This window comes from Mus caroli, unplaced genomic scaffold (genome assembly GCF_978045245.1).
Source record: "Mus caroli unplaced genomic scaffold, Mus_caroli_1 scaffold_19, whole genome shotgun sequence".
Lineage (NCBI taxonomy): Eukaryota > Metazoa > Chordata > Mammalia > Rodentia > Muridae > Mus > Mus caroli.
Genome location: NW_028227274.1, coordinates 45,007,459 through 45,031,918, shown reverse-complemented (window position 1 = coordinate 45,031,918; position 24,460 = coordinate 45,007,459). Strand labels below are relative to the sequence as shown.

Below are 24,460 nucleotides of genomic sequence, written 5' to 3'. Positions count from 1 at the left end.
CAACCATCCGTAATGAGATCTGGCGCCCTCTTCTGGAGTGTCTGAAGACAGCTACAGTGTACTTACATATAATAAATAAATAAATCTTTAAAAAAAAAAAAAAAAAAAAAAAAAAACTATGTTATTAAATTAAGTTATAGGCTAAATTGCAGTTTATGGGCTCACTTGTCCCAGATATAGTTGCTCAAGCATTTCTAATTCCTCATGTAGCAGTCTATCTGTCAAGGGCACATAGGCAGCAGTGCACCATGGGAGGAGATGGGGACCCAGGTTCCTTCCACCTTATTGCTCCTCATCCCTTAAGTATCATAATCCTTGCCTGCTCAAAGCTGACTTAGCTCCACATCTGTTTCCACCACCGTTCACTGGTGAGACTTAGCCTTGTGGTCTGAAGTAGCTGCAAAGCGGGATAGGAAATGTAGTTTCTGTTTGGATATTGATTTAAATGAAGCTATGAAAACAACTCACCCATCATACAACTTCCTGTGTCCTCTAGGGATGCCTGGGTTTAGGAGGCAGACTATAATGCAGGCATCTGTACACTTTTTCCCCCGTGAAGGACCATGTACGTGATAAGCAGTTTAGGCTTTGCATATTATATGGGAGCCTCTGTCAACCCAACTTTGCTGTCGGTGCAAAAGTAGACACACATTATGCATAAATGATATAGCTGTTGCATTAGCTCTTCACTGTGTCCTAACAAATTACCATGAATTTACGAGTTTATAACAACACATTTTATCACAGCTACCCAGGTTATGAGTCTAAGCATAGTTCAGTTTGTCTATTTAGAATCTCACAAGTCAAAGAATCAACTACACCGTGTAGCCTACTTCCAGGCTCTTGGAGATCTTTGCAGGATTTCTTTCTGGCCATAGGGCTCTGGGTCTCAAGTCTTGCTGGCTACATTCTCAGTCGCTTCTCGAGTCACCCATAGTCCCTTACCATATGCCCCCAACCGCATGCTCTCTCCTAACAGGTTCAGTTGTCTCTAGAGTGAGTTGGGCAGCTAGAGATCCGTATTCCAATGGCGCTCTATTGAGAAAAACACGATGAGCAGAGCCACACTGCACTGGCCCCTGATATAATAAACAAATAGTGAAGACATCATTTAAGGCAAAATGAAATAAAAGTATCATGCACCCTGTGTGCATGCGCAGCTGTGGATACGCACCAGTGGCCTGCATGGTCAGAGGGAAACCTCAGGCGCTGGTCCTTGCCTTCCCTCTGGTTTGAAGCAGTCTCTCTGTTGTTTCCCACTGCCCACATTAAACTAGCTAGGCTGTGAGTTTCCAGGATGCACCAGTTTCTGTTTCCCATCTCTCTCACAGGCACACGGAGATCACAGATGCTCACATTGTTTGTCTTGCTTTTGTGTGCCTTCTGGAGACTTGAACTCAGATTAGCAGGTCTGAGCAGCAAGTACATTTACCCACAGAGCCATCTCCCCAGCCTGAGGCAAAGATTTCTTAAAGCCAAAAGGGCCATGTGGAAAGGTACTCACCAAACACACAAACAAACAAAACTATGTTTCTTATTCTAGTGCTATCAGGGACCCACAACCACAATAGTTACTTAAAAGAAAATTAAGAAGTGACAGATTAGCATTACAGTAGAAAAGAAGGAGTTACTGTTAGAACTCAAAATAAATTCAAAGAGAAAGTCTTTCATAAGGCTGTTGGTAATTTTGACATTAATTCAAGCTCACCTGGAGCCTTTTCAGTAGAAGGCCTATTTTCTCAGGGGCTGTCAAAAATACCACTAACACTTGCATGTGATCACGGGAATCAGAGTTTGACAAAATGTTTAACACAAATTATCTCACTTAATCCTCAAAACCTTGTTATTATTTAGATTATTATTCCTATTAAGGAATTATTATTTGTATTAACGCCAAAAGAAATGATCATTAGCAAATTGCAATTTGTTTAATATATGCACAGCAAACATGAACTAGGGTATGACTCGGGCACTGGCTGAGGGGCCAAGTCCATTACGTGCTATTTGGTGGATAATGGGACCCTTGGAAGGCAGGGAAACAGAATAATTAGTAGAATTAGTGTTTAATTGGCCCGGAATGAAGCCCGGGCTGAAGGAGAGTTGGACTGGATGCAGGGTCGTGTGAAGGCAAAGACGCTGGTGGCTTGGACATGGGAGAGACCTAGAAATAAATTTATAATATATTAGATCATAAAAAACAACAGCCCTTGGTAAGGGACTGACGTCTGTCTAGCTCACTAGCTGTAGCAGCTGCGCTAGTCTGTCCAGCACACTCTAGCCATATAGATTTGTTGGTTCTTAAATACACTAGTAAGTCTTTTCTAACCTCTGGGGTGTTTGTTTGGAGCAGACTGTTTGTCTGAAATGTTTGTTTCCCCCCCCCTATAATCCCATTCTGTCGTTGTATCTTATCCAAGTCTCACTCCCCAGAGAATCCTTCCAGAAACCCACTATCCTTAGGTTTGGTTCCACGTTGGAGTTTTTCTTAATAAAATCCAATTATACCTACCTCACCTCTGCCAATTTACTGCACGATTATCCACTTTCTTGACCCTTACATTGTATTTCAAGTGGGTAGGGACTATGCTTGTTTTGCTCATCATGGTCACATAGTGGCTAAGTATGCAGAATTCTTGGCAACATGTTATTTGGTGAATATTTATTAAGAAAATAAATATCTGACCTTCAAGGCCCTTATACTTACTGCTCTGTACACATCTGACTATCTTAAAAAAAAACACAACAACATTTCTTCTTCGGTCTTAGAACTACTAACACAATATATTTCTAGTAGAAAACAGTGTTTCCTTTTTCAGTCTGTGGACTGAGACAAACTATGTAACTCCCAGTGAAGGAGAGAAAGGCTTGGGGAGTGAATTCTTAGTCATTGGTGGAAGGAGCAGAAACATTGAAATAACTGTTTGGGAAAACAATGTAGCAATATCCATCAGAGGCCTCGAAATAAATATAAACACATTTAAGGCATTTGTATATGTATTCACTTGTCTGAAAATAGAGAAACCAAACCATTTATCACAACCAAATAAGCACTTCTAACCCTACTCTGATCCTGCTACAGGAACACCGCAATAAAGTGAGTCCTGATGACATTTCTGTCTATCTGTAGAACAGGGAGGCACTCAGGCCTCATCAGAAGAGCTTCTCTTTGCAGTAGATCAGAAGGAGCAGACAGACCCACAGATGGACAGTGTGCAGAGAGGGAGAGACTTCACAGCTCTCAGTCCTAAAGGACTGAGTTTATCAAACTCCCCTCAGGGCTCAGGGATCTGTGTGGAAGAGGAGGTGGAAAGACCATGAGAGCCAGAGCTGGATCCCAGATACAACAGGACTGATGCACATATGAATTCATGGCAACTTTGACTGCATGCACGGGATCTGCAGAGGTCAAGCCAGCCAAAACCCCAAGGCAGACAAGGGGAAGTGGATGCAAGTCCAACTCCAAGTTTGTTGTGCCTTTTTGAATGTTTTTGTTTGTTTGTTTGTTTTGTTTTGTTTTTTCAAGACAGGGTTTTTCTGTGTAGCTCTAGCTGTCCTGGAACTCACTTTGTAGACCAGGATGGCCTCAAACTCAGAAATCTGCCTGCCTCTGCCTCCCAAGCGCTGGGACTAAAGGCATGTGCCACCACTGCCCGGCCCGAATGTGTTTTTTAAGAGAGAAAGAACATGAAGTTGAGAGAGTGGGTGGGAGACCAATCGCAGAGGAGTTGGGGGAAGAACATGACCAAAATAGATTGCATGAAATCCTCAAAATAATAAATAAGAACATAAAAAGGGCACTTCTAGGGTTTGAAATGGCAAAGTAGAACAGTTGGGTATTTTTGCCCCTAATGGAAAACTGTTTCTATTATAATAAAAATTAGCATTAAAGATAAAAACAGAAAATAAATCTTCACACTTTTGCAGAAGCAATTCCACTTCTACAAATCTCTGGTAATAACACAGAGATATCTGGTCTAGCGCTGTATGTCAGCAGGTTCATTATTAACATTTTAAAAAGTGGAAATCATCTAAATGCCTAACAATAGAGGAAGGAGGTTTAACTTACTCAAATGATGGTTTATTCACTATAGGTTAAAATTATGTTCTGGATAATAAGGATATGAAAAATGCCCAAGTTATAATACAACATAAAAAATTAAACTATAGCATAACCTCAACTTGCTAGGAAAAGAAGAAAATGAATAAGAAAAAAAGTATGGCCAGGAAATTTAAGAAATGAAAAACCCACTAAAATGCTATTAATGGCCATTTCTGGATAACGAGACTCCACAGGTTCACACTGGTTCATTCTGATTTTTATGTACTTCCTAATTTAAAATAACCACAGAAGCACCATCATCTTTGCAGAAGGTATTTACTCCCCGTTCTAATGAGTAATTCTCCTTCTAGTAAACCATCAAGTGCTTCGGGATGAGAAAATGCTCTGAGAAATTTATCACCAGGCAATTCCATCACTGTGCATGGAGAATGAATGCCCTTAAAGAAACCTTCACAACTTAGCCCGCTAACAGTGATATAATACAGTCTTTCTGTGTTAACTTGACACAAGCTAGAGAAAAAGGAATCTTAGTCAAGCAAATACCTCTGTGGAATCAGTCTGTAGGAAGCCTGTAGGACATTGTGGGCAGTGCCACCCCAGGGCAGGTGTTCCTGGGTTGGTAGAAGAAAGCAGGCCGAGACAGACATCAGGAGAATGTAAGCAGCAATCTTCCATGGCATCGATTCCTGCCCTGCCCTCCTTCCTTGATATTTCAATGTGGAAATGTAAGCTGAAATAAACCCTTTCTTCCCCAAGTTACTTTCTGATCATGTAGATTTATCACAGCAATAGAAGCACTAACTAAGACAGTAGTGAAATCATTTGTCTCAGTCAAGATAAAGGCAATTTGAAAGAAGGACCCTTAATTGAGAAAATAGCTCCATAAGGCTAGCCTATAGGCAAGTTTGTAGAGCATGTTCTTATTAGTGATTAGTGTGGGAGGGCCCAGCTCACTGTGATTGGAGCCAACCCTGGATAGGCAGTCTGAGTTGCATAAGAAAGGAGGCTGGGCAAGCCATAAGAGCTACCCAGTAAGCAGCATCCCTTAATGGCCTGAGCTTCAGTTCCTGTCCTGAGTACTTGCCCTGATTTCCCACAGTGATCGCGTGGGACTTCAGAGCTCTAAGCGGAGATAAACTCAGTTCTTTCCAAGTTGTTTTTGGTCCTGCTCTTTTGTTGCAGCAATAGAAACCCTAACTAAGGTGTTGTTAAGGAAAAAGAAAATACGAGTGATCTTTTCAGCCACAGAAAGAAATGTATCAAGTTATATTATAACCCACACTGAGCTATACTACAATGGCAGCTGGGGCCTTAGAAACCCTTAGAATCAAGCAATTATGGACAATACCTGTAACACTTGCCTTCTGCAATAACCCCAACTTTCAATTCTAAGCAACAGCATTCTCCATTAACAGTACAGGTACTGTGGTGCATAGTGAGCTCTGACTGGAGGTGAGTGAGCGCTGTAGTACCCCGGACCCTCGCATGAGAAATGTGCTCAACTGTTAACTGCTCTGTTTGCTTAACTACAGGATGTTCTGAAACCACATTCCTTCATGTGAAGCAGCCTATGTCTGAGCCTGGAAACAAGGGAAGACATTTCATTAACACAAGTTTCAAGTGAGTTTTCCCCCTCAGGAAATCATGTATTTATATAGTGTCACAGCTTAAAGTACATTATAAAATAAAAACATTGTACACTTGAGTTTAAATAATTCTAAGGTAGAAAATTTTTATTGACTGAAACCAGTGAACATGTATATTCATAAAAGGATGCATAAAGTTTTTGAGTGAACATGTAAGATTCTCATGTCATACTCATTACAGGTCAAGTTTTCATTCGCAATCTGAAACACTGAGAAGTGCACTGTTAGTAATCTGCAGAGATATATGTAAACCTAGATGATTTTGAAGTCATTAAAGTCAGGAACATTCAGGGGGAGTCAAGGGGAGCGCAGTGGGATGAACTCACAGCAGTACTGGCACCATTTTAGATTTCTTTCCTGCACTATACCTCAAGCAAAAGAATGTTGCAGGACAAATGCCAAAACATTTGACGGCCTGCGGCTGCTTCCCTAATTAATTACTGTAATGGGTAAGGTTTCATACTCTGCTAGGGCACCATCATACCTTCTGCCTACAGACTTTCCTTGATCCCTGAAAGCAATCTGACAGAAAAAACAGAGGCCCTTTGGTCTTGCAAACTTTCTATGCCGCAGTACAGGGGAACATCAGAGCCAAGAAGCAGGAGTGGGAGGGATGGGGAGCGGGGTAGGGTTAGGGTATAGGGGACTTTTGGGATAGCATTGAAATGTAAATGAAGAAAATATCTAATAAAATAATTGTTAAAGAGAGAGAGAGAGAGAAAAGAAAAAGCAGCATGGCATTCACTCCTTACTTCTTCCGTTTTCTCAACAATTGCTCCTGTGAGGAGAGAAGGCACAGTCGAAACCCAGTGCTCCTACTGTGATCTCCCATCACTGCTATTTGTCTAAGATGCAATAAGTCATATTATCTGTAGCAATAGAGTCACCGAATCCTCTAGAAAATATACTTGGGCAGTCTCTCTTCAGTGTGAAAGAGTGAGGTGGCCGGAATGTGATGGCGAAGGAAGCCAGTCTTCAAGAACATCATGTGAGGGAGTCCAGCTGCGCTTGTATGGTCTCCAGCTATTTACATAGACAAAATAAAGACAGCAGTGAGTGAGTGAGGGGAATACACCGCATACAAAACGCTTAGAAACATGCAAACCAAAGGGAAACGGAGGCAGCAAAGGGAATCTGTGCAGTGAACCACACACAGCATAACACGGCATAACGGTAACACTCAAGCTGCTTTTCTGGATGTGTAAAGACGTTAGGATTTAGGCTCATCATTGAATGTTTTTACACTCACGAAGGAAGAAGTATTACTGTCTTAAGTGCACTTAGCTATTTTAGTAAATTGTCACTACACGGTAAGACGTTAACGTTTGGTAGTTAGTGAGATGCATTGGAAAGAAAAATGAAACACGCTCAAAGATAAGTCTCTAGAATCTGTCAGCTTCCTTTTATCCTTGGGCTCAGCCATTTTTGTATGCCAGGTGGTCTACGTGTAATGGGCCAGTGGCTGTGGGGCGCACACAGTGCCCCGTTTAGTTCTACACAAAACACGAATCCTATCTATCTATCTCTTAGTTATTGTTCTCCTTCTGATTTAGTTCTCAGAGTCTCTTCATCTTGGTTTCGCCTCTTCCTACTGTGAAATATAAGTTGTTTATAGGAGTTTGAAGAATTTGGCCCTATAATTTGCCTATAATAAGGCACTCAAAAATAAACATTCATTAAAGCAAGGAGGCATTATGAAATTTCTACACACTAGAAAACATTTATAAACACAGACCTTGTTGTAGAAATCGAACAGCTCCTTGTGGTTGAATTCCACTAGAACTTTCTCCATGTTCTGTAAAGAAACAAGGGAAAGACATTCAGTTGTACGCAGTGCACACTGCACTTCCCACTCTCCAGGTCGTCTGGGAATATGGGATTCTTAGAACTCACAAAATCACTGGGTAACATTCCATCTGAGCAAAAGCTTTCAACTCTACAAGGACATCTTTCTTTAAGTCGACTCCACAAAAGTTAATAAAATTTAAGCTAGCAAGAGAACAATTTAATTAACTTTTTTTTCAATACAGAGGTAATACATGAGATTATATTTCATCTTTCTCAGCAGTCGATTTAAAATCGAGTAAATATCATTATGGAGACACTGGACATGGTGTATCTGATTGAACTCATCCAGCCACTAACGTCTCATATGGGCACAGCCTCTGCCTCCGAGCACTGCCCTGACAGTTACAATGTTAACGTGCTAAGATCGGTACCTCCTTTAATGGACACTCAGCTAAAGCTAATAGTTAACACAACGATCTCAAAGCCAGGACTTAGTCATCTTAGATTCATCTCACGTGTTGGAGCAACTACTCTGGGTGCTGCAGATAAACCACCTGTTTCTACTGACAGAGATCTAGTTAAGTGGATTCCCAACCAACTCAACTGTAAGTACCTAGCTGAAACAGCAAGCCACAGTGTTGCTAAGTACTTTACCCAAAGTTCCCCTGAAGAGGCAAAACCAATGGCAGAAAGTTAGGGATGTGGCACCCTTGCTGAGTCCACTGCTTTGACCACATGACACGGGCTGAGCACCATGACTGAAGAGGTGGGAGGGAAGCTGTTGTAAACAGACATTAATTCTAGAACTTAACCTGGTTAATTTCACTGTATCAACTCAATTCTCAGCTTCTGTGTTGTTCTTGTAAAACAGAAAAAAATCTGTTTTGATGGTTTCCATTTTTTATAACAAAGCCAAAATTTTCAAACCAAGTTATCTCCAGCTAACTCTTAGGTCAGTGGGCTGAATCAGAAACAGTGCCTCCCTCTTCATGAAGCCTAAGCACTAGGGGACCAACTTGCACAATTCTTTACACACTTAAGCCTTAGAGAATGGGAAGCTTATCACCTGTGTAGCCTGGTCCCTTAGAAATGGTGTAAATTATGACAGTTGTGAACTGTATTAAAAAATATGTGGCTGATTTGCACACATCATTAAACATGCAAAAGTCTAACCAGCATGATGTAGTGATACAATATTTTCCCTGAAGTTAGAAGGGGATTACTCTCTCAGTTCCATGTCAAAGCTAAGAGGGAATAAGTGGGAAACAACTATATAAAATAACTGATTCAGCTAACCCTAAACCCAGCACAAAAGGAGGTTGTATTCTGCTTTGCTCTGTTTTAAGGTGGTGTTTCCTAAAATGTTACACTAGGAGATGGAATAATGGAACACACTTATTAAAGGAATCATAGCTACTGTGACAGCATGTGGCAGACTAGAAAACACAAAGCCATCTTTCTTCTACAAAGGCACTGAACTAACAAAACACAGACCAGAATGTGTCTGTGAGAACCCTAGATACATAGTGCACACCAGTGGACTTGCTATAAAAAATATAAAAAATGACAAGTGAAGGTGCATGGGGAGATTGGAACCCCTGCATACCAGCAGTGAGACTTTAAACTGCTGTAACCCCCACAGAAAATTTGCCTGAGATTCCACCTTACACTAGTCAGAATGGCTAGGATCAAAAACTTAGGTGACAGCAGATGTTGGTGAGGATGAGGAGAAAGAGGGACACTCTTCCATTGCTGGAGGGATTGCAAGCTGGTACAACCACTCTGGAAATCAGTCTGGGGGTTCCTCAGAAAATTGGACACAGTACTACCAGAAGATTCAGCAATACCTCTCCTGGGCATACACCCAGGAGATGTTCCAACTGGTAATAAGGACATGTGCTCCACTATGTTCATAGCAACCTTATTTATAATAGCCAGAAGCTGGAAAGAACCCAGATGTCCCTCAACTGAGGAATGGATACAGAAAATGTGAAACATTTACACAATGGAGTACTACTAAGCTATTAAAAACAATGGTTTTATGAAATTCTTAGACAAATGGATGGATCTGGAGGACATAATCCTAAGTGAGGTAACCTAATCACAAAAGAACACATATGATATGCACTCACTGAGAAGTGGATATTAGCCCAGAAGCTCAGAATACCCAAGATACGATTTGAAAAACACATGAAACTCAAGAAGAAGGAAGACCAAAGTGTGGATACTTCTGATCCTTCTTAGAAGGGGAAACAAAATACCCATGAAAGGAGTTGCAGAGACAAAGTGTGAAGCAGAGACTGAAGGACTGCCCTACCTGGGGATCCATCCCATAAACAACCACCGAACTCAGTCAGACACTATTGTGGATGCCAACAAGAGCTTGCTGACAGGAGCCTGATAAAGCTGTCTCCTGAGGGGGCTCTTCCAGTGCCTGACAAATAAGAAGTAGATGCTTACAGCCATCCATTGGATGGAGCACAGGATCCCCGATGAAGGAACTAGAGAAAGTACCCAGGGAGCTGAAGGGGTTTGCAGCCCCATATGAGGAACAACAATATGAACTAACCAGTACCCCCCAGAACTCCCTGGGACTAAACCACCAATCAAAGGAAACACATGGTAGGACACATGGCTCTAGGTGCATATGTAGCAGAGGATGGCCTAGTTTGTCATCAATGGGAAGAGAGGCGCTAGATGAAGGTTCTATGCCCCAGTATAGGGGAATGCCAGGGCCAGGAAGTTGGGGAGCGGGGATGGGGTGGGGTAGGGGATTTTGGGAGGGAAAACTAGGAAAGGGGATAACATTTGAAATGTAAAGAAACTATCTAATAAAAGAAAAGACAAGAAAAGAAAATTTGCTTGAGGCTGGAGATGGCTCCGCAGCTCACAGCACCCACTAGAGGTGGTTCACAACTGCCTGAAACTCAAGCTCCACTAGACGATGGCTTCTCTCAGCCTCCAAGGAGACCTGCACTAAAGTGCACACCTCTGCAAATACAAAATCAAAAATAAAAATCTTAAAGGAAAAAGAACATGAAGGTTCCTTAAAAATTAAAGGTAGAGACTGAAGAGATGGCTCAGCTGTTAGCAATGACTGCTGCTCTCACAGAGGACCCAAGTTTGGTCGTAGTAAAACAAAGATTTGTAAGGGTTTGGGGGGTAGTGCTTTCTTTATAAAAATCTGTATGGAGACTCGGATGTGCAGGCGAAAGGATCTGTATGTCATTTTACATTGAGATCACATGGAACAATCCCTGTTTTTATGTCCTATGTGTATGAATGTGCCTGCATGTATGTCTGTGCCCATGTGCACATCTGGCACCCCTGGAGGCCAGAGGAGAGGCTGTGGATGTTCTCACGTCTACACACAGTATGGAAGTTTTGCCCAGTGAGGGAAACAAGCTTTTAACAGCGTCTCTCCACTTTAACATCTACACAAATCAGTGGCTACTCTGACCCAACCAAGAAGATAGAAAATCATTTACAGTCCAGGAGATTTAGAATTTTTTGGAATGCTGCTCTTTGGGGTAATTGGATATCTAACATCTTTCCTCAACTTTATATCCTTCTGCCTTTTGAGTCAATCCATGGTTCACCAGCATCTCTGGGGAGAGAGAAGAGAAAAGGGCTGAGATTCAACTCTGTCGCCTCAGCTACCATCAACTGTAACAATGGCGTTTGTGGAAGAAAATAATAAAAAAGCCCAGCTAAAGTAGCTTCAGGAACTGAAATTAGATGAGGGATTCTCCACCTGTTCCCTGCCTACCCCTGTCGTTGTCACTGTCACTGTCACCAGAAAGTGAGTGGCTGTCCCAGCACCAAAGGACTGTCTTAGATGTGTTGACTGAACAGCAGCTCAGGTTTGATGCCAACAGTGTAGACAGCAGACTCACAGGTAGAGACACACTATGGAGTCCTAAGTCCCACTTGTTCCTCCTCCTAGAACTCAAGCTGTGTTCTGGGCTGAACAGCACCTCCCTTGAACTCACACCATGGAACAATAACTCCTGAAGCACAAATATCACTGCACCTCTGGACAGAACTGGAAGAGTAGTCAGAAGACTGGGCCTAAGCCAGCATCTCTTAAAGCAGAGATGAGGGCAGATTTCTGTATAAAGTAAGCACAATGTAAAGGTACCAGTGGGAGATGATGATGATGGTCATTTTCTAGCCCAGAAGACAGGCTTCACAGTCTAGTCTGGGTCTTCTTCTCTACAAGTGTGAAGAAATAACTTCATGCTTGAAGTACATCTGTGTCACTTTGTTATGGCAGCCTGTTCTGGCTGGAACATTCAGTCTCCCCCTGGCCCCCTCACCCCCACATAAGCCCATAAGTTAAAGGCTTGGACCCCAGCTGGTGGCCTTTACCAAAAACTCCTAAAGCCTACTCAAGACCACTTGAACTGACACATTTTAAATTTATGAATTAAATAAATATTTGCCCTCTTCAAGTTGTTTTCTCATGTATTTTGTTATTTAAACAAAAACAAAAAGCAAAATTAAAACCCAGACCAATAGAGAGTCATTGAAAGCTAATGTAGGTCCTTCTATCTCTTTCTGAGATTAAAATAAAAATCTATTACCCATTCCACCCCCACCCCAATCCCCCCATGTAGCCCTGGACATCCTGGAACTTACTTTGTAGATGAGGCTTGCTTCAAGTTCAGAGCTCTACCGGCCTCTGCCTCCTGATTGCTGAGATTAAAAGTGTGTGCCACCTCTGCCTGGCAAAAATCTTACTCTTAAAAGCAATGGGAATCACTGAAGACTTCAGGTCTAAGAGTGACACAATTCTATTTACAGTCAATAGCTCAATTTTGCTTTCCTTTGAAAACTGATTATAACTGGCTAAACTGGCTGTGGACAAAGCAGCCATGAGGTTGCTGATTTAGTTCAGATAAGAAATGATGACTTGGAAGGAAACTATGCTCACCACTATACCATCAAATACCAGCCTGGGCTACTATATCCAACAAAACTCTCATCAGCATAAATAGAGAAATAAAAATATTCCAGGACAAAGCCAAATTCAAACAGTATCTATCTACCAATCCAGCCCTACAGAGGATCCTAGAAGGAAACTCCAACACAAGGAAGGTACCTACACCAAGGTATATTAAACATCTCATAACAAAGCCAAAAGAAGAGAACCACAGCACATAAAGAAAGCCACCTACAAAAACAAACATAACAGGAACCAACAGTCACCTGACTTTAATGTCTCTCAATATTAATGGACTCCTCTATAAAAAGACATAAGCTAACAGACTGAACACACAAACAAGATCCAGCATTTTGCTGCATACAAGAAAAACACCTCAATAACAAAGGCAGACATTATCTCAGAGCAAACGGATGGAAAAAGGTCTTCCAAGCAAATGGTCCCAAGAAACAAGCTGGAGTTGCCATCCTAATATCCAATAAAATAGACTTTCAACCAAATGTTATCAAGCATGATAAGAATGGACACTTTATATTTATGAAGGGGAAAATCCATCAAGAGAAAATCTCAATTCTGAACATTTATGCCCCAAATGCAAGAGCACCTACATTCATAAAAGAAACATTACTAAACCTCAAAACATACATTGAACACAATAATAGTGGGAGACTTCAACACCCCACTCTCACCAATGGACAGGTCATTGAAACAGAAACTAAACAGAGAGACAGTGAAACTAATACAGGTTATGAACCAAATGGATTTAATAGGTATCTATAGAACATTTCATCCTAAAACAAAAGAATACACATTCTTTTCAGCAAATCATGGTACATTCTCCAAAATCAACCATATAATTGGTCACAAAACAATCCTCAACCAATACAAGAAGAATGAAATAATCCCATGCATTCTATCAGATCATCATGACCTAAGGCTGGTCTTCAATAAGAGCAGAAACAACAGAAAACCCACATACACGTGGAAACTGAACAATTCTTTACTCAACTATAACTTGGTCAGGGAAGAAATAAAGAAATAAATTAAAGACTTCCTGGAATTTAATGAAAATGTTGATACATCATACCCACACATATGGAATACAATGAAAGCAGTGCTAAGAGGAAAATTTATAGCACTAATTGCCCTGGTTAAAAACAAACAAACAAACAAACAAACAAACAAAAACTGGAGAGATCTTATGCTAGCAACTTAACAGCACCCCTGAGAGTTCTAGAACAAAAAGAAGCAAACACACCCAAGAGGAGTAGATGGCAAGAAATAAGGTCTTAATCAACCAACTAGAAACAAAGAGAGCAATACAAAGAATCAACAAAACCAAAAGATGGTTCTTTGAGAGAATTAACAAGATAGATAAACCCCTAGGCAAACAAACTAAAGAGCCCAGAGGCAGTATCCAAATTAACAAAATCAGAAATGAAAAGGGAGACATAACAACAGAAATGGGGGAAATTCAAACTATCATCAGATCCTACTACAAAAGCCTATATTCTACAAAACTGGAAAATCTAGATGAAATGGATGGTTTTCTATACAGATACCATATTTCAAAGTTAAATCAAGAGCAGGTAAAATATTTAAACAGGCCTATATCCCATAAGGAAATAGAAGAAGTCATTTAAAAACCTCCTAACTTAAAAAAAAAAAAAACCAGACAGATTTAGTACAGAATTCTACCAGATTGTCAAAGAAGACCTAATACCAATATTCCTCAAACTATTCCATAAAATAGAAACAGAAGAAGGGCTACCTAATTCATTCTATGAAGACACAATTAAATCTGATACATAAACCACACAAGGACCCAACCAAAAAGAGAACTTCTGACCAATCTTGCTTATGAATATTAATGCAAAAATACTCAAAAAAATTCTTGCAAACCAAGTCCAAGAATGCATCAAAGCCATCATTCACCATGATCAAGTAGGTTTCATCCCAGAGATGTAAGGTTGGTTCAATATACAAAAATCCATTAATGTAATCCATTATATAAATAAACTCAAAGAAAAAAATCACACGATCATCTCCTTAGACGCAGAAAAAGCATTTGACAAAATACAATATCCCTTCATGTTAAAAGTATTGGAGAGCTCAGGATTTTGAGGCCCATATCTAAACATAATAAAAGCAATCTACTGCAGACCAGTAGCCAACATCAAACTAAATGGGCAGATACTTGAAGCAATCCCACTAAAATTACGGACAAGACAAGAATGCTCACTCTCTACATATCTATTCAATATAGTACTCGAAGTGCTAGCTAGAACAATAAGAGAACAAAAGAGATCAAGGGAATACAAACTGGCAAAGAAGAAATAAAGCTATCACTATCCGCAGATGATATGATAGTATACATAAACGACCACAAAAACTCTACCAAAGAACATCTCCAGCTGATAAACAATTTCAGAAAAGTGTCCGCATATAAAATTAACTCATATAAATCAGTAGCCTTCTTTTATACAAAAGACAAACAGGCTGAGAAAGAAATTAGGGAAACAACTCCCTTCACAATAGCCATAAACAATATAAAATATCTTCGGGTAACTCTAACCAAACAAGTGAAAGACCTGTATAACAATAACTTCAAGTCTCTCAAAAAAGAAACTGAAGAAGATCTCAGAAAATGGAGAGATCTCCCATGCCCATAGATTGCAGAATTAATATAGTACAAATGGCCTTCCTACCAAAGGCAATCTACAGATCCAATGCAATCCCCATCAAAATCCCAACACAATTCTTCAAAGACATGGAAAGAACAACTCTCAAATTCATCTGGGAAGGCAAAAACCCCAGAATAGTGAAAACAATTCTTAACAATAAAAGAACAGCTGGGGGAATCACCATCCCTGACCTCAAGCTTTGCTACAGAGCAATAGGGATAAAAACTGCATGGTATTGGTACAGAGACAGACACATTGATCAATGGAATAGAATTGAAGACCCAGAAATAAAACTACACTTACACTTGATCCTTGAAAAAGAAGTAAAAAAATATACAACACAAAAAGGAAAGCATCTTCAATAAATGGTGCTGGTCTAACTGGCTGTCTGTATGGAGAAAAATGAAAATAGACCCATATTTGCACAAAGCGCAAGTACAAGTGGATCAAGGACCTCAACATAAAACCAGATACACTGAATCTAATAGAAGAGAAGTGGGGAAAAGCCTTGAACTCATTGGCACAGGGGGAAACTTCCTAAACAGAATTCCAATGGCTTATGCTCTAATATCAACAATTGATATATGAGACCTCATGAAACTGGAAAGCTTCTGTAAGGCAAAGGACATAGTCAATAAGACAAATTGGCAACCTACATATTGGAAAAAAAATCTTCACTACCCCCACATGTGATAGAGGGCTAATACCCAAAATATATAAAGAACTCAAGAAGCTATCCCCCCAAACCCCAAACAACCTAATCAAAAAATGGGGTATAGAACTAAACCGAGAATTCACAATAGAGGAATCTCAAATGGCTGAAAAGCACCTACAGAAACGTTCAAAGACCTTAGTCATTAGAGAAATGCAAATCAAAAGGACCCTAAGAGTCTACCTTAGACCAATCAGAATGGCTAAGACCAAAATCTCAGGTGACAACACATGTTGGAAAGGATATGGAGAAAGAGGAACACTCTTCCCTTGCTGGTGGGTTTACTCTGGACATCAATCTGGAGGTTCCTCAGAAACTTGGAAATAGATCTACCACTCTTGGGAATATACCTAAAAGATACCCCACCATGCCACAGGGGCACGTGTTCCACTATGTTCATAGTGGCCTTATTTGTGTTAGCCAGAAGCTGGAAACAACCCAGATGTCCCACAACAGAACAATTGATACAGAAAATGTGGTTCATTTACACAATGGAATACTACTCAGCTATTAAGAAGGAGGACGTCCTGAGTTTTGCAGGCAAATTGATGGAACTAGAAAATATCACCTTGAGTGAGGTAACTCAGACCCAAAAGGACACGCATGGTATGTACTCACTAATAAGTGGATATTAGCAAAAAAGAAAAAAGAAAAAGAAAATACAGAATACCCAAGATACAGTCCACAGAACTCAAAAAGGTCAATAAACTGAAGGGCTCAAGTGAGGACTCCTCGGTCCCACTTGAGAAGGAAAAGAAAGCAATCACAAGGGGGGGGGGAGCTGGGAGGGAAAGAGGACAAGTTGGGGGGGGGAGGGGAGAAGGGAACCTGATCTGGTATTGGGTGAGGGAAAAGGACTGAAGCCGAGGGCCAGCAGAAAGAATGGAAACAGGCAACCTCAGGAGGTAGGAGGTTGGGGGTACTCTCCAGAATGTAGCAGAGACCTGGGAGATGACAGACACTCAGGACTCAATGGGAGGGACCTTAGATGAAATGCCCAACCATGGGGAGAGGGAACTTGAAGAGCCCACCTCGAGCAGAAAGGGTATCAAGTAAGGGATGGGGTTCCCATCCCACAGTCACATCTCTGACCCATAATTGTTCCTGTCTGAAAGAACTGCAGGGATGGAAATGGAGAGGAGCCTGAGGAAAAGAAGGTCCAGAGACAGGCTCAAGGTGGGATCCAGCTCAAGGGGAGGTCCCAAGGCCTGACACTATTACTGAGACTATGGAGCACTCACAAAAAGGGACGTATCATGACTGCCCCCCCGAAAGACCAACAAGCAGCTGAGTCAGATGCAGATATTTGCACCCAATCAATGGACAGAAGCAGCTGACCCCTGTTGTTGAATTAGGGAAAGACAGAAAGAAGCTTAGGAGGAGGGCGACCCTGTAGGAGGACCAGTAGTCTCAATTAACCTGGACACCCTAGATCTCTCAGACATTGGACCACCAACCAGGCAGTATACACCAGCTGATATGAGGCCCCCAACACACATAGAGCAGAGGACTGCTGGGTTTGGGTTCAGTCCGAGAAGATGCACCTAACCCTCAAGAGACTGGAGGCCCCAGGGAGTTTAAAGGTCTGATGGGGTTGGGGGTGGACATATCCTCGTGGAGACAGGGGGTAGGGAGGAGGTACGAGATGTGGAAAAGACAGGGGGTGGGCCAGGAGGGCAATATAATCTGGATAAGAAAGAAAGAAAGAAAGAAAGAAAGAAAGAAAGAAAGAAAGAAAGAAAGAAAGAAAGAAAGAAAGATAGATTAAATAAAAAGGATAAAAAATAATAAAAAAAGAAATGATAACTTGCTCTGATGGTTAGAGTGACAGAGAAATGTGTGTGTGTGCATGAGAGAGAGAAAGAGAGAAAGAGAGAGAGACTGTTCAAAGTACAACAAATAGCACTCCATGGTCAATCTGGGGTGGGATTAGGAGGTCATAAGGGGTAGAAAGATGAAGAATAGCGGGCAGTTTGCTGGAAAGAGATGACAAAGGGACAGGACTGAGATTAGTAACACAAGGGCAGCAGATTCAGAAGGCATATCAAAAAGAAGGGCTCAGGAAGGCAGAGATCACCCGGAAAACAAGTAAGTAAGTCTGGGAAAGACAGCTAGGGAAGAGAAAGACACTAGGAGTCACTGACACTAAAAACTGAGCCGCCGAGGCTGCCCTGTAAAAGCATGGAACACAAGAATGTGTCTAGGTCTCGGGGTTTAGGGTAAGGAGGTTCTGGATAAATACCAAGTATGCGTTATTTATTACAATGAATTACTGGTTATTTATTACAACGAATCAGTAAGTCAGTATACAAACACTCAACCCGGGTGGCTTGCTTTAAAATATGCCTTCAACCTTCCATTTTCCTGTCACTAGCGTCACTGATGTCACTAACACTGTTAAGTAGACAGACAGAGACTGGAAGATTTTGTCTCTCCCTCTCCTGTCTTATACGTAAGATTACAGCTAAAAATCCACTTACAAAGTTCATCATTTCTACCATCGGGGCTAACTGTGTACTTTCATACACCAAACTCGGATGGTTTATACTTGACCTGAAAACACAGCAAAATGAAAATAAACAAGAGTTTCTCTGCCACCGTCTTGAGGAAGATCACTTTCTCTAACCCTCTTCATTTTAAATTTGTAATCTTATCCACCAGAGCTGGGATAATGCTGCTCGTGCCCATTAGCAAAATTCCCATGGAAATAGAATTTACTCTGGTCTTCAGAAAGGTCTGACTTGATGAAAGATGACACTAAAAATATCTTCTGCTTTCCCATTAGTGAGGAACACAAATACATTTTGAAAAGAGAAATGCACCAATTTTGTCACAAATTATCTAGACAGAAATAATAAAAATAACCCAGATAAGAACTGATATGTATATTGCTTTGCTTTCAAACCTAAATTGAGTATCAAAATTAGAGTTGTTACAATTATCCTTTCACTTAGGCACAAAGGCAGAACACTCCTGCAAGAGACAGGCTACCAGCTCTTGTTCTGTAGGGCCTAGGACACTCTGATGGGTCCCTGGAGAGGCTTTCTTTTTGGGAGAGGAAACTAGGCAGAAAGCATGTAAATGATACTCCACCCTACGGAATGAGCTCACTGAACAGACATCATTAGGCATCAAGTAAATATCTCTGTAGATTTTATGGCTATACTATATGTAACTCGAGATAACTGTAAATATATTCCAGCATATTTACCATTAGGGACTTACTATCTTTATCAAGTATTATTGTTCAAAAAAGGATCAATACGATGTCAGCTCTGAACAGAACAAAGAAGCTATTACCTCTACATGCACAACCACTGGCCATTTCTCTCACCCACAGCATTTGATCATTCAGGAATCTCTGAGCTACATGTGTATTATTGATATGAAGCAGCTTCATCTCCCAAGGCTTTTTGTTTGTTTGTCTTAAGACTTAAGGATACTGAAAAGTGTACCGGCATCGCCAAATGAAGCCTCTGGACTGAGGTGGTTAGAACACAAAGTGTTAGACAGTGCTTTACCAGCAACCTTGCTTACTCTCCTAAGTGCCATGAAGAAACCTGCTCTATGAAGACAAAATAAAGCAGACAAATGACAGAAAGGGACAGGTCATCGTCTATGCTCCGTCCCATGGGCGTGGCTTAATGCAGACTTTGATTTGAATGCCAAGATGGTTCAGAGGGGGTAAAATCCTCTTTCCATGAATATGCACAATGATTTCCACTTTACACAGAAATACATATGAACTAGGATGATGGTACAATGGCCAATAAATATAGGTTGTGAGGTGTCTAACTATCTTAAGTAAAAAGAAATATAATGTAAGGTTAAAGGCTTCACTTTCCCAAAAACATGCTGAAAAAAACTTTAATGAAATGTCTTATCTTTGATAATAAAAACAAAACAAATACAACAAGACAAGTCACTGTGAATTTTTCACAAATGCTACATAATATCATAAATTTAAAACTTTAATTTCAAACAAAGGACTAAACGTGTTAACTCAATGACAATATGAGAGACAGAACGCAGCAATAGACACAGTCATCCTCACGTGGCATGGAGCCGACTTCTACTGTTTCCAAAGAAATATGGGAAAAACTGCCCAGTCCAACAGTTTTCTAAAATCCACGGCCATGACCCTGCTCCATGAGGAGGCATTCTGAGAACCTGAGCTCACGTCAAAGATGATGGAAGTTAAAAACAAACAAAGAAAAAAAAAAAAAACCCAAAAATCTGCAACCAATACAGAGGATGCAAGCCACAGAGAGCTCTTCTCAAGGTTAAATCAACCAACCATATTACAATTTTTTAAAAAAATCTTGGCAAATGCTAATCTGCTTCAGAACACAATAGCATATAAACTGCAAAGCAAACTCTATGCTCATTAGTGTGGCCTTTGCCAAAATTTGTCCCACGTTGCTGAAAGACTCAACTTCAGGCACCATCTTGCATATAGATGGATGTGATACCAAGGAAAGTACCAGCAGTGTTTCGCATTATCGTCTGGGTCTTATCTCTGTGATTCTAGGCGCTCTAGTAGCATCCCAACAGAATGTATGTGCACACATGCATATACTCTCCTTCACACTTCAGCTGACACGAACTCATCTTCCTCTGGAAACACACTGACCACGGAGTCTATCAGAAAGAGGCTTTTGTGTAAAGGACAGCAATATTTTCAATTCGATTATAGTACTTGACTCTATTTAGAAAATATTGGACGTAGTAACATAGCCATTAACTTGTAACTATTGATTCTCAATAAATTTGGGGGGCAGGGAAACGACTCTTACCTTAAGCTGGTTAAAGCAGAAAATCTAGTGTTTTGCAATACTTAGCTGAAAAGAAAATGTAGTAGTTTGGCTGCCAACATGGTAACAAACCATTGTTGCCAGAAATCTTTAAATAACACAAAAGTTGTAGAACAATGCATGTACATTTTCACTAAATTTAATTGCGTATCAATCTATCCTGGCTGTTTGACCTATGATTTGCATAACACTCTTCATTTTGGTTAGCATATATTTTACTCTCCTGCAGATAAAGCTAAAGCATGTGTGACAGTCCTACCAGCAGATCTCTCTTCTTTAAGGTGGACAGTGCACTGCACATACACTTGGAGCCAATCAAAGTATATCCCATGTAGTATTCATTGACTGCAATGTATTATGTGTGTGCCAATGTGTCATTATGATATTCAAATTCCTAAAGACAGTCAGGTATAAAAACAAAATATGACAGAAGACAGGATCAATGCAGCAACTGTCCAGAGGCCACTTTAGCCTGTCACAGCACTGTTCAGGACATATTACGACCATAACTGAAATCCTTGTGAACTGTAATTGTAAAATCATCCTGGAATCAACTGAACTAATGATGCATAACCCACAAAAGTAAGTGGCTTGAACAAGCTGTGCATTTCTAATCCTCAGCCAGGAGCTCATCAACAGTGCTTTCAGTTTATGTTTAATACGTTAGTCTGTGGCAGTTACTGTGAGTTCAGCACAGACACCACCACCAGATAGCTCCATCCATACCATGATATGCGAGACAACGATGGAATGTATGTTTTACAGGTGAGAATGGAGCAATGCTGAAGAATTCACCTTACTTTTTAATAGCAGTTTTATAGAAATTCTCATATGTTATTCAACTCATTCATTCAGAGTGAGTAATTCAATCACAAGGCTATGTTTCACAGTTAATTCTAGAATATTCTCGCCACCTCAAAGCAACTCCAGACCTCTTGCCACTGCCTGCTAACACTGCTAATTACTCTGCTCTCCACCTTCAAGCCCTGGGCAGGAGTAATCTAGTCTTCATCGATTCGCCTATTCTGAAAACAATATAAAATTTAATACAATCATGTATAAGTGATATTTTATGACTAATTTTTATCTACTGTGTTTCTATGACATAGCCACATAGTATGTAATGCTAAGCAAAAAAGTCCAATCAAGTAAATGAAATTGTTGGAATTGGATTATAATTCCAATTTAATAATTCACATATGATATAAACATATACCTAAACACAGTACAGAACAAAAATGCTGACACAGTTTTCTCTTCTTTGACAATTAAAATAAAATATGTAATAGCACATGAACATGACTCACAAACACATTTTATTTATTTTTAAAAATAATGTTAAGAAGTATTTTTCCTCCTCCTGGAAACCTGTTACTCATCTTTCAGACTCTTGAAATGTCACCTCCTCTGTGAAACCTTCTTTGAGTCTTCCCAACTCCCACCACCCTAGGGTGCTTAGTTACTCTCACACAGTGAGAGTTCTGTGAGTTCTTGTTGTAATGTGCTATGATGGAAACTTTGACATCAAGGGAAGTATCATTCTCATATTCATATATGTATATATATATATATACACACACACACACACACACACACACACACACACACACGCACACACACATTACCCAGTATCTAACACACATGCACGCACACACACATTACCCAGTATCTAAAGTAGAACATGGACACCATTGGTTTTTAATCTCCCAAAACATATTGAGGATTGAACATGGTGTCACAGTCTTATACTTCACCACTGAATTATATCCTAAGTTCCTGATATGAACAATTAATCCTAAAATTAATTATTATCTATAGATACTCCTAAGGCTTTTTGGTGGCTATTTCTAAAATTTTCTGTTCTATAAGTTCAAACAATGCTGAGGAAAACATTCTATAAAAAGTGTCTTAGTTAGGGTTTTATTGCTCTGAAGAGATACCATGAGCATGCAAAAGGAAAACATTTAGTTGGGCTGGCTTACAGTTCAGAGGGTTAGTCCATTATCATCATGGTGGCACACAGACAGACATGGTACTGGGAGGTAGCTGAGAGTTCTCCACATGGATCCGAAGGCAGCAAGAAGTACCTGTGAGCCACTAGGACTGATTTGAGCTTCTGAGGCTTCAAAGCCTATCCCTAGTGACACACCTCCTCCTTATGGGCCTATGGAGCCATTTTTATTCCAACTGCCACAGAAAGTGAAGGATAATTAATAATTTAAGTAATAACTGCAAGCATAATGCTTACTATGCACCAGCTACATTATGTTGGGTGCTTCATACCTATGAACTAATTGAATTCCCACATCAATGCCATGAACTATAATTATCGTCATTAGATGTGCGGAATCTTAAGCACAAAGAGATTAGTTTAGGCTACTTAAGCCCTCACAGCCAAGCAGGCTGACAGTCCGAGATCTAATCTGGTAGCAAGGCCCCAGAAGCCTACGCTCTTAAACTGGTCTGTAGTGTTTTGGATTTTGAGAGATACTATGGGAAGGAACAGCAACATTGCGGGAGAAAGCTCAGACTAGAGTCCTAGGCACAGTGCTTTTCTGGGCTGTAGCCTTTTCTATTGTCAGGTCACTGTAAGAATAGCTCTGCCACCAGGCTTAGTGAGATTATTAGCATAACCCTGTAATATACTTAAGTACATACCTATAAGACACTAACACAACTAAGGCAGTAAACCTTTACTTAAACTGTGATGATATTGAATCTCTTTTAGTTTTAGGTGATTTCACCTCAACTACCTTGAGTATTTTTATTTTCCTTATAATAAAGATGCTATTTTGAGTTTTCAGCATATATTCTTTTCAAAGTAATAAAACTAAGAGAAATGAAATTATGTGATCACGTAACTATATCTTTAATTTATTCCATATATGAAGTTATAGAGATATAAAGAACAGTGAATTAGGTTTATGTTTGCCAGGTTAACGCTTATTAGTTAATAGCTTTTATCATTCTTGTTAGTAAACACCTCTCAGATTTTCAACTACATTTATATTAGCAATGTATTTTAAAACAAACTGTTTAAAGAAAAAACTCAACTTTGTCACTGACCCACACTGAAGACGCCTAGCTCTTCAGAACAAGTAGTCTTAAAATAAATATGAACAACTAAGGAGGAGAGGCCTGTTACTCATATTCCAGACTCCTGAAATGTCACCTCCTCTGTGAAACGTTGTTTGAGACTTCCCAACTCCCACCACCCTAGACCCCTGTTTCGCTACTCTTTAATCAGTGAGGTTTCTGTTAGTTCTTGCTACGATGTACTCTAATGGAAGCTTTCATACCATGCACCAATCCCCTTGACGGCAAGGCAGTATCACATATATTAATATCCAGTATCTAATGTAGAACACAGACATTATAGGTTAGTCTTCCCCCATTCCTCCTCCACTGGGGATTTCTAACCTGTAAAACCAACGAAAATGAAAGTGTCGGAGAAATTGTGTTATACTACCCAAACTGATCCAGTTTACTTTTTTTTTTTTCTTAATGTTTCTTCTGAAACCCAGGATTCAATAAAGCTAGGGCTGAATTCCACCATCTTAAAGATTATGTGCATACACATTAACATAGCTCAGAGCAAATCTGGCCCACTGCAGCATTGACCACAATGACCAAGGTCTAACACTGGTAAAGCACCTATATGAACTGTGACCTCTTTACTGCATTCATGAATTTAACTTCCTGATTACATATTTCCTTTAACCCTGCAAGTCTAACTCATTAGATATGTTCTGGATCTTCGACAAGTTGTATAGAATATTGTGTGGCTTGGGGGTTGGTTTGGGGGTTTCAA

General features: G+C 40.2%; 1 protein-coding gene across 3 annotated transcripts in view; it reads right to left on the bottom strand.

The window, feature by feature from the left end:
* Positions 1–5,766: 5,766 nt before the first annotated feature.
* The window catches only part of Commd10 (COMM domain containing 10), a 131,386-nt gene continuing 112,692 nt past the window's right edge, over positions 5,767–24,460 (bottom strand). For all 3 annotated transcript variants that reach the window (XM_021150690.3, XM_021150691.3, XM_085833460.1), the window contains 2 exons: positions 7,442–7,501; positions 5,767–6,729 (listed from right to left, as the gene is read on the bottom strand). In XM_021150690.3, the coding sequence (XP_021006349.1) occupies positions 6,691–6,729; positions 7,442–7,501 (99 nt within the window). In that variant the 3' untranslated portion in view covers positions 5,767–6,690. The remainder of the gene's footprint in view (positions 6,730–7,441; positions 7,502–24,460) is intronic.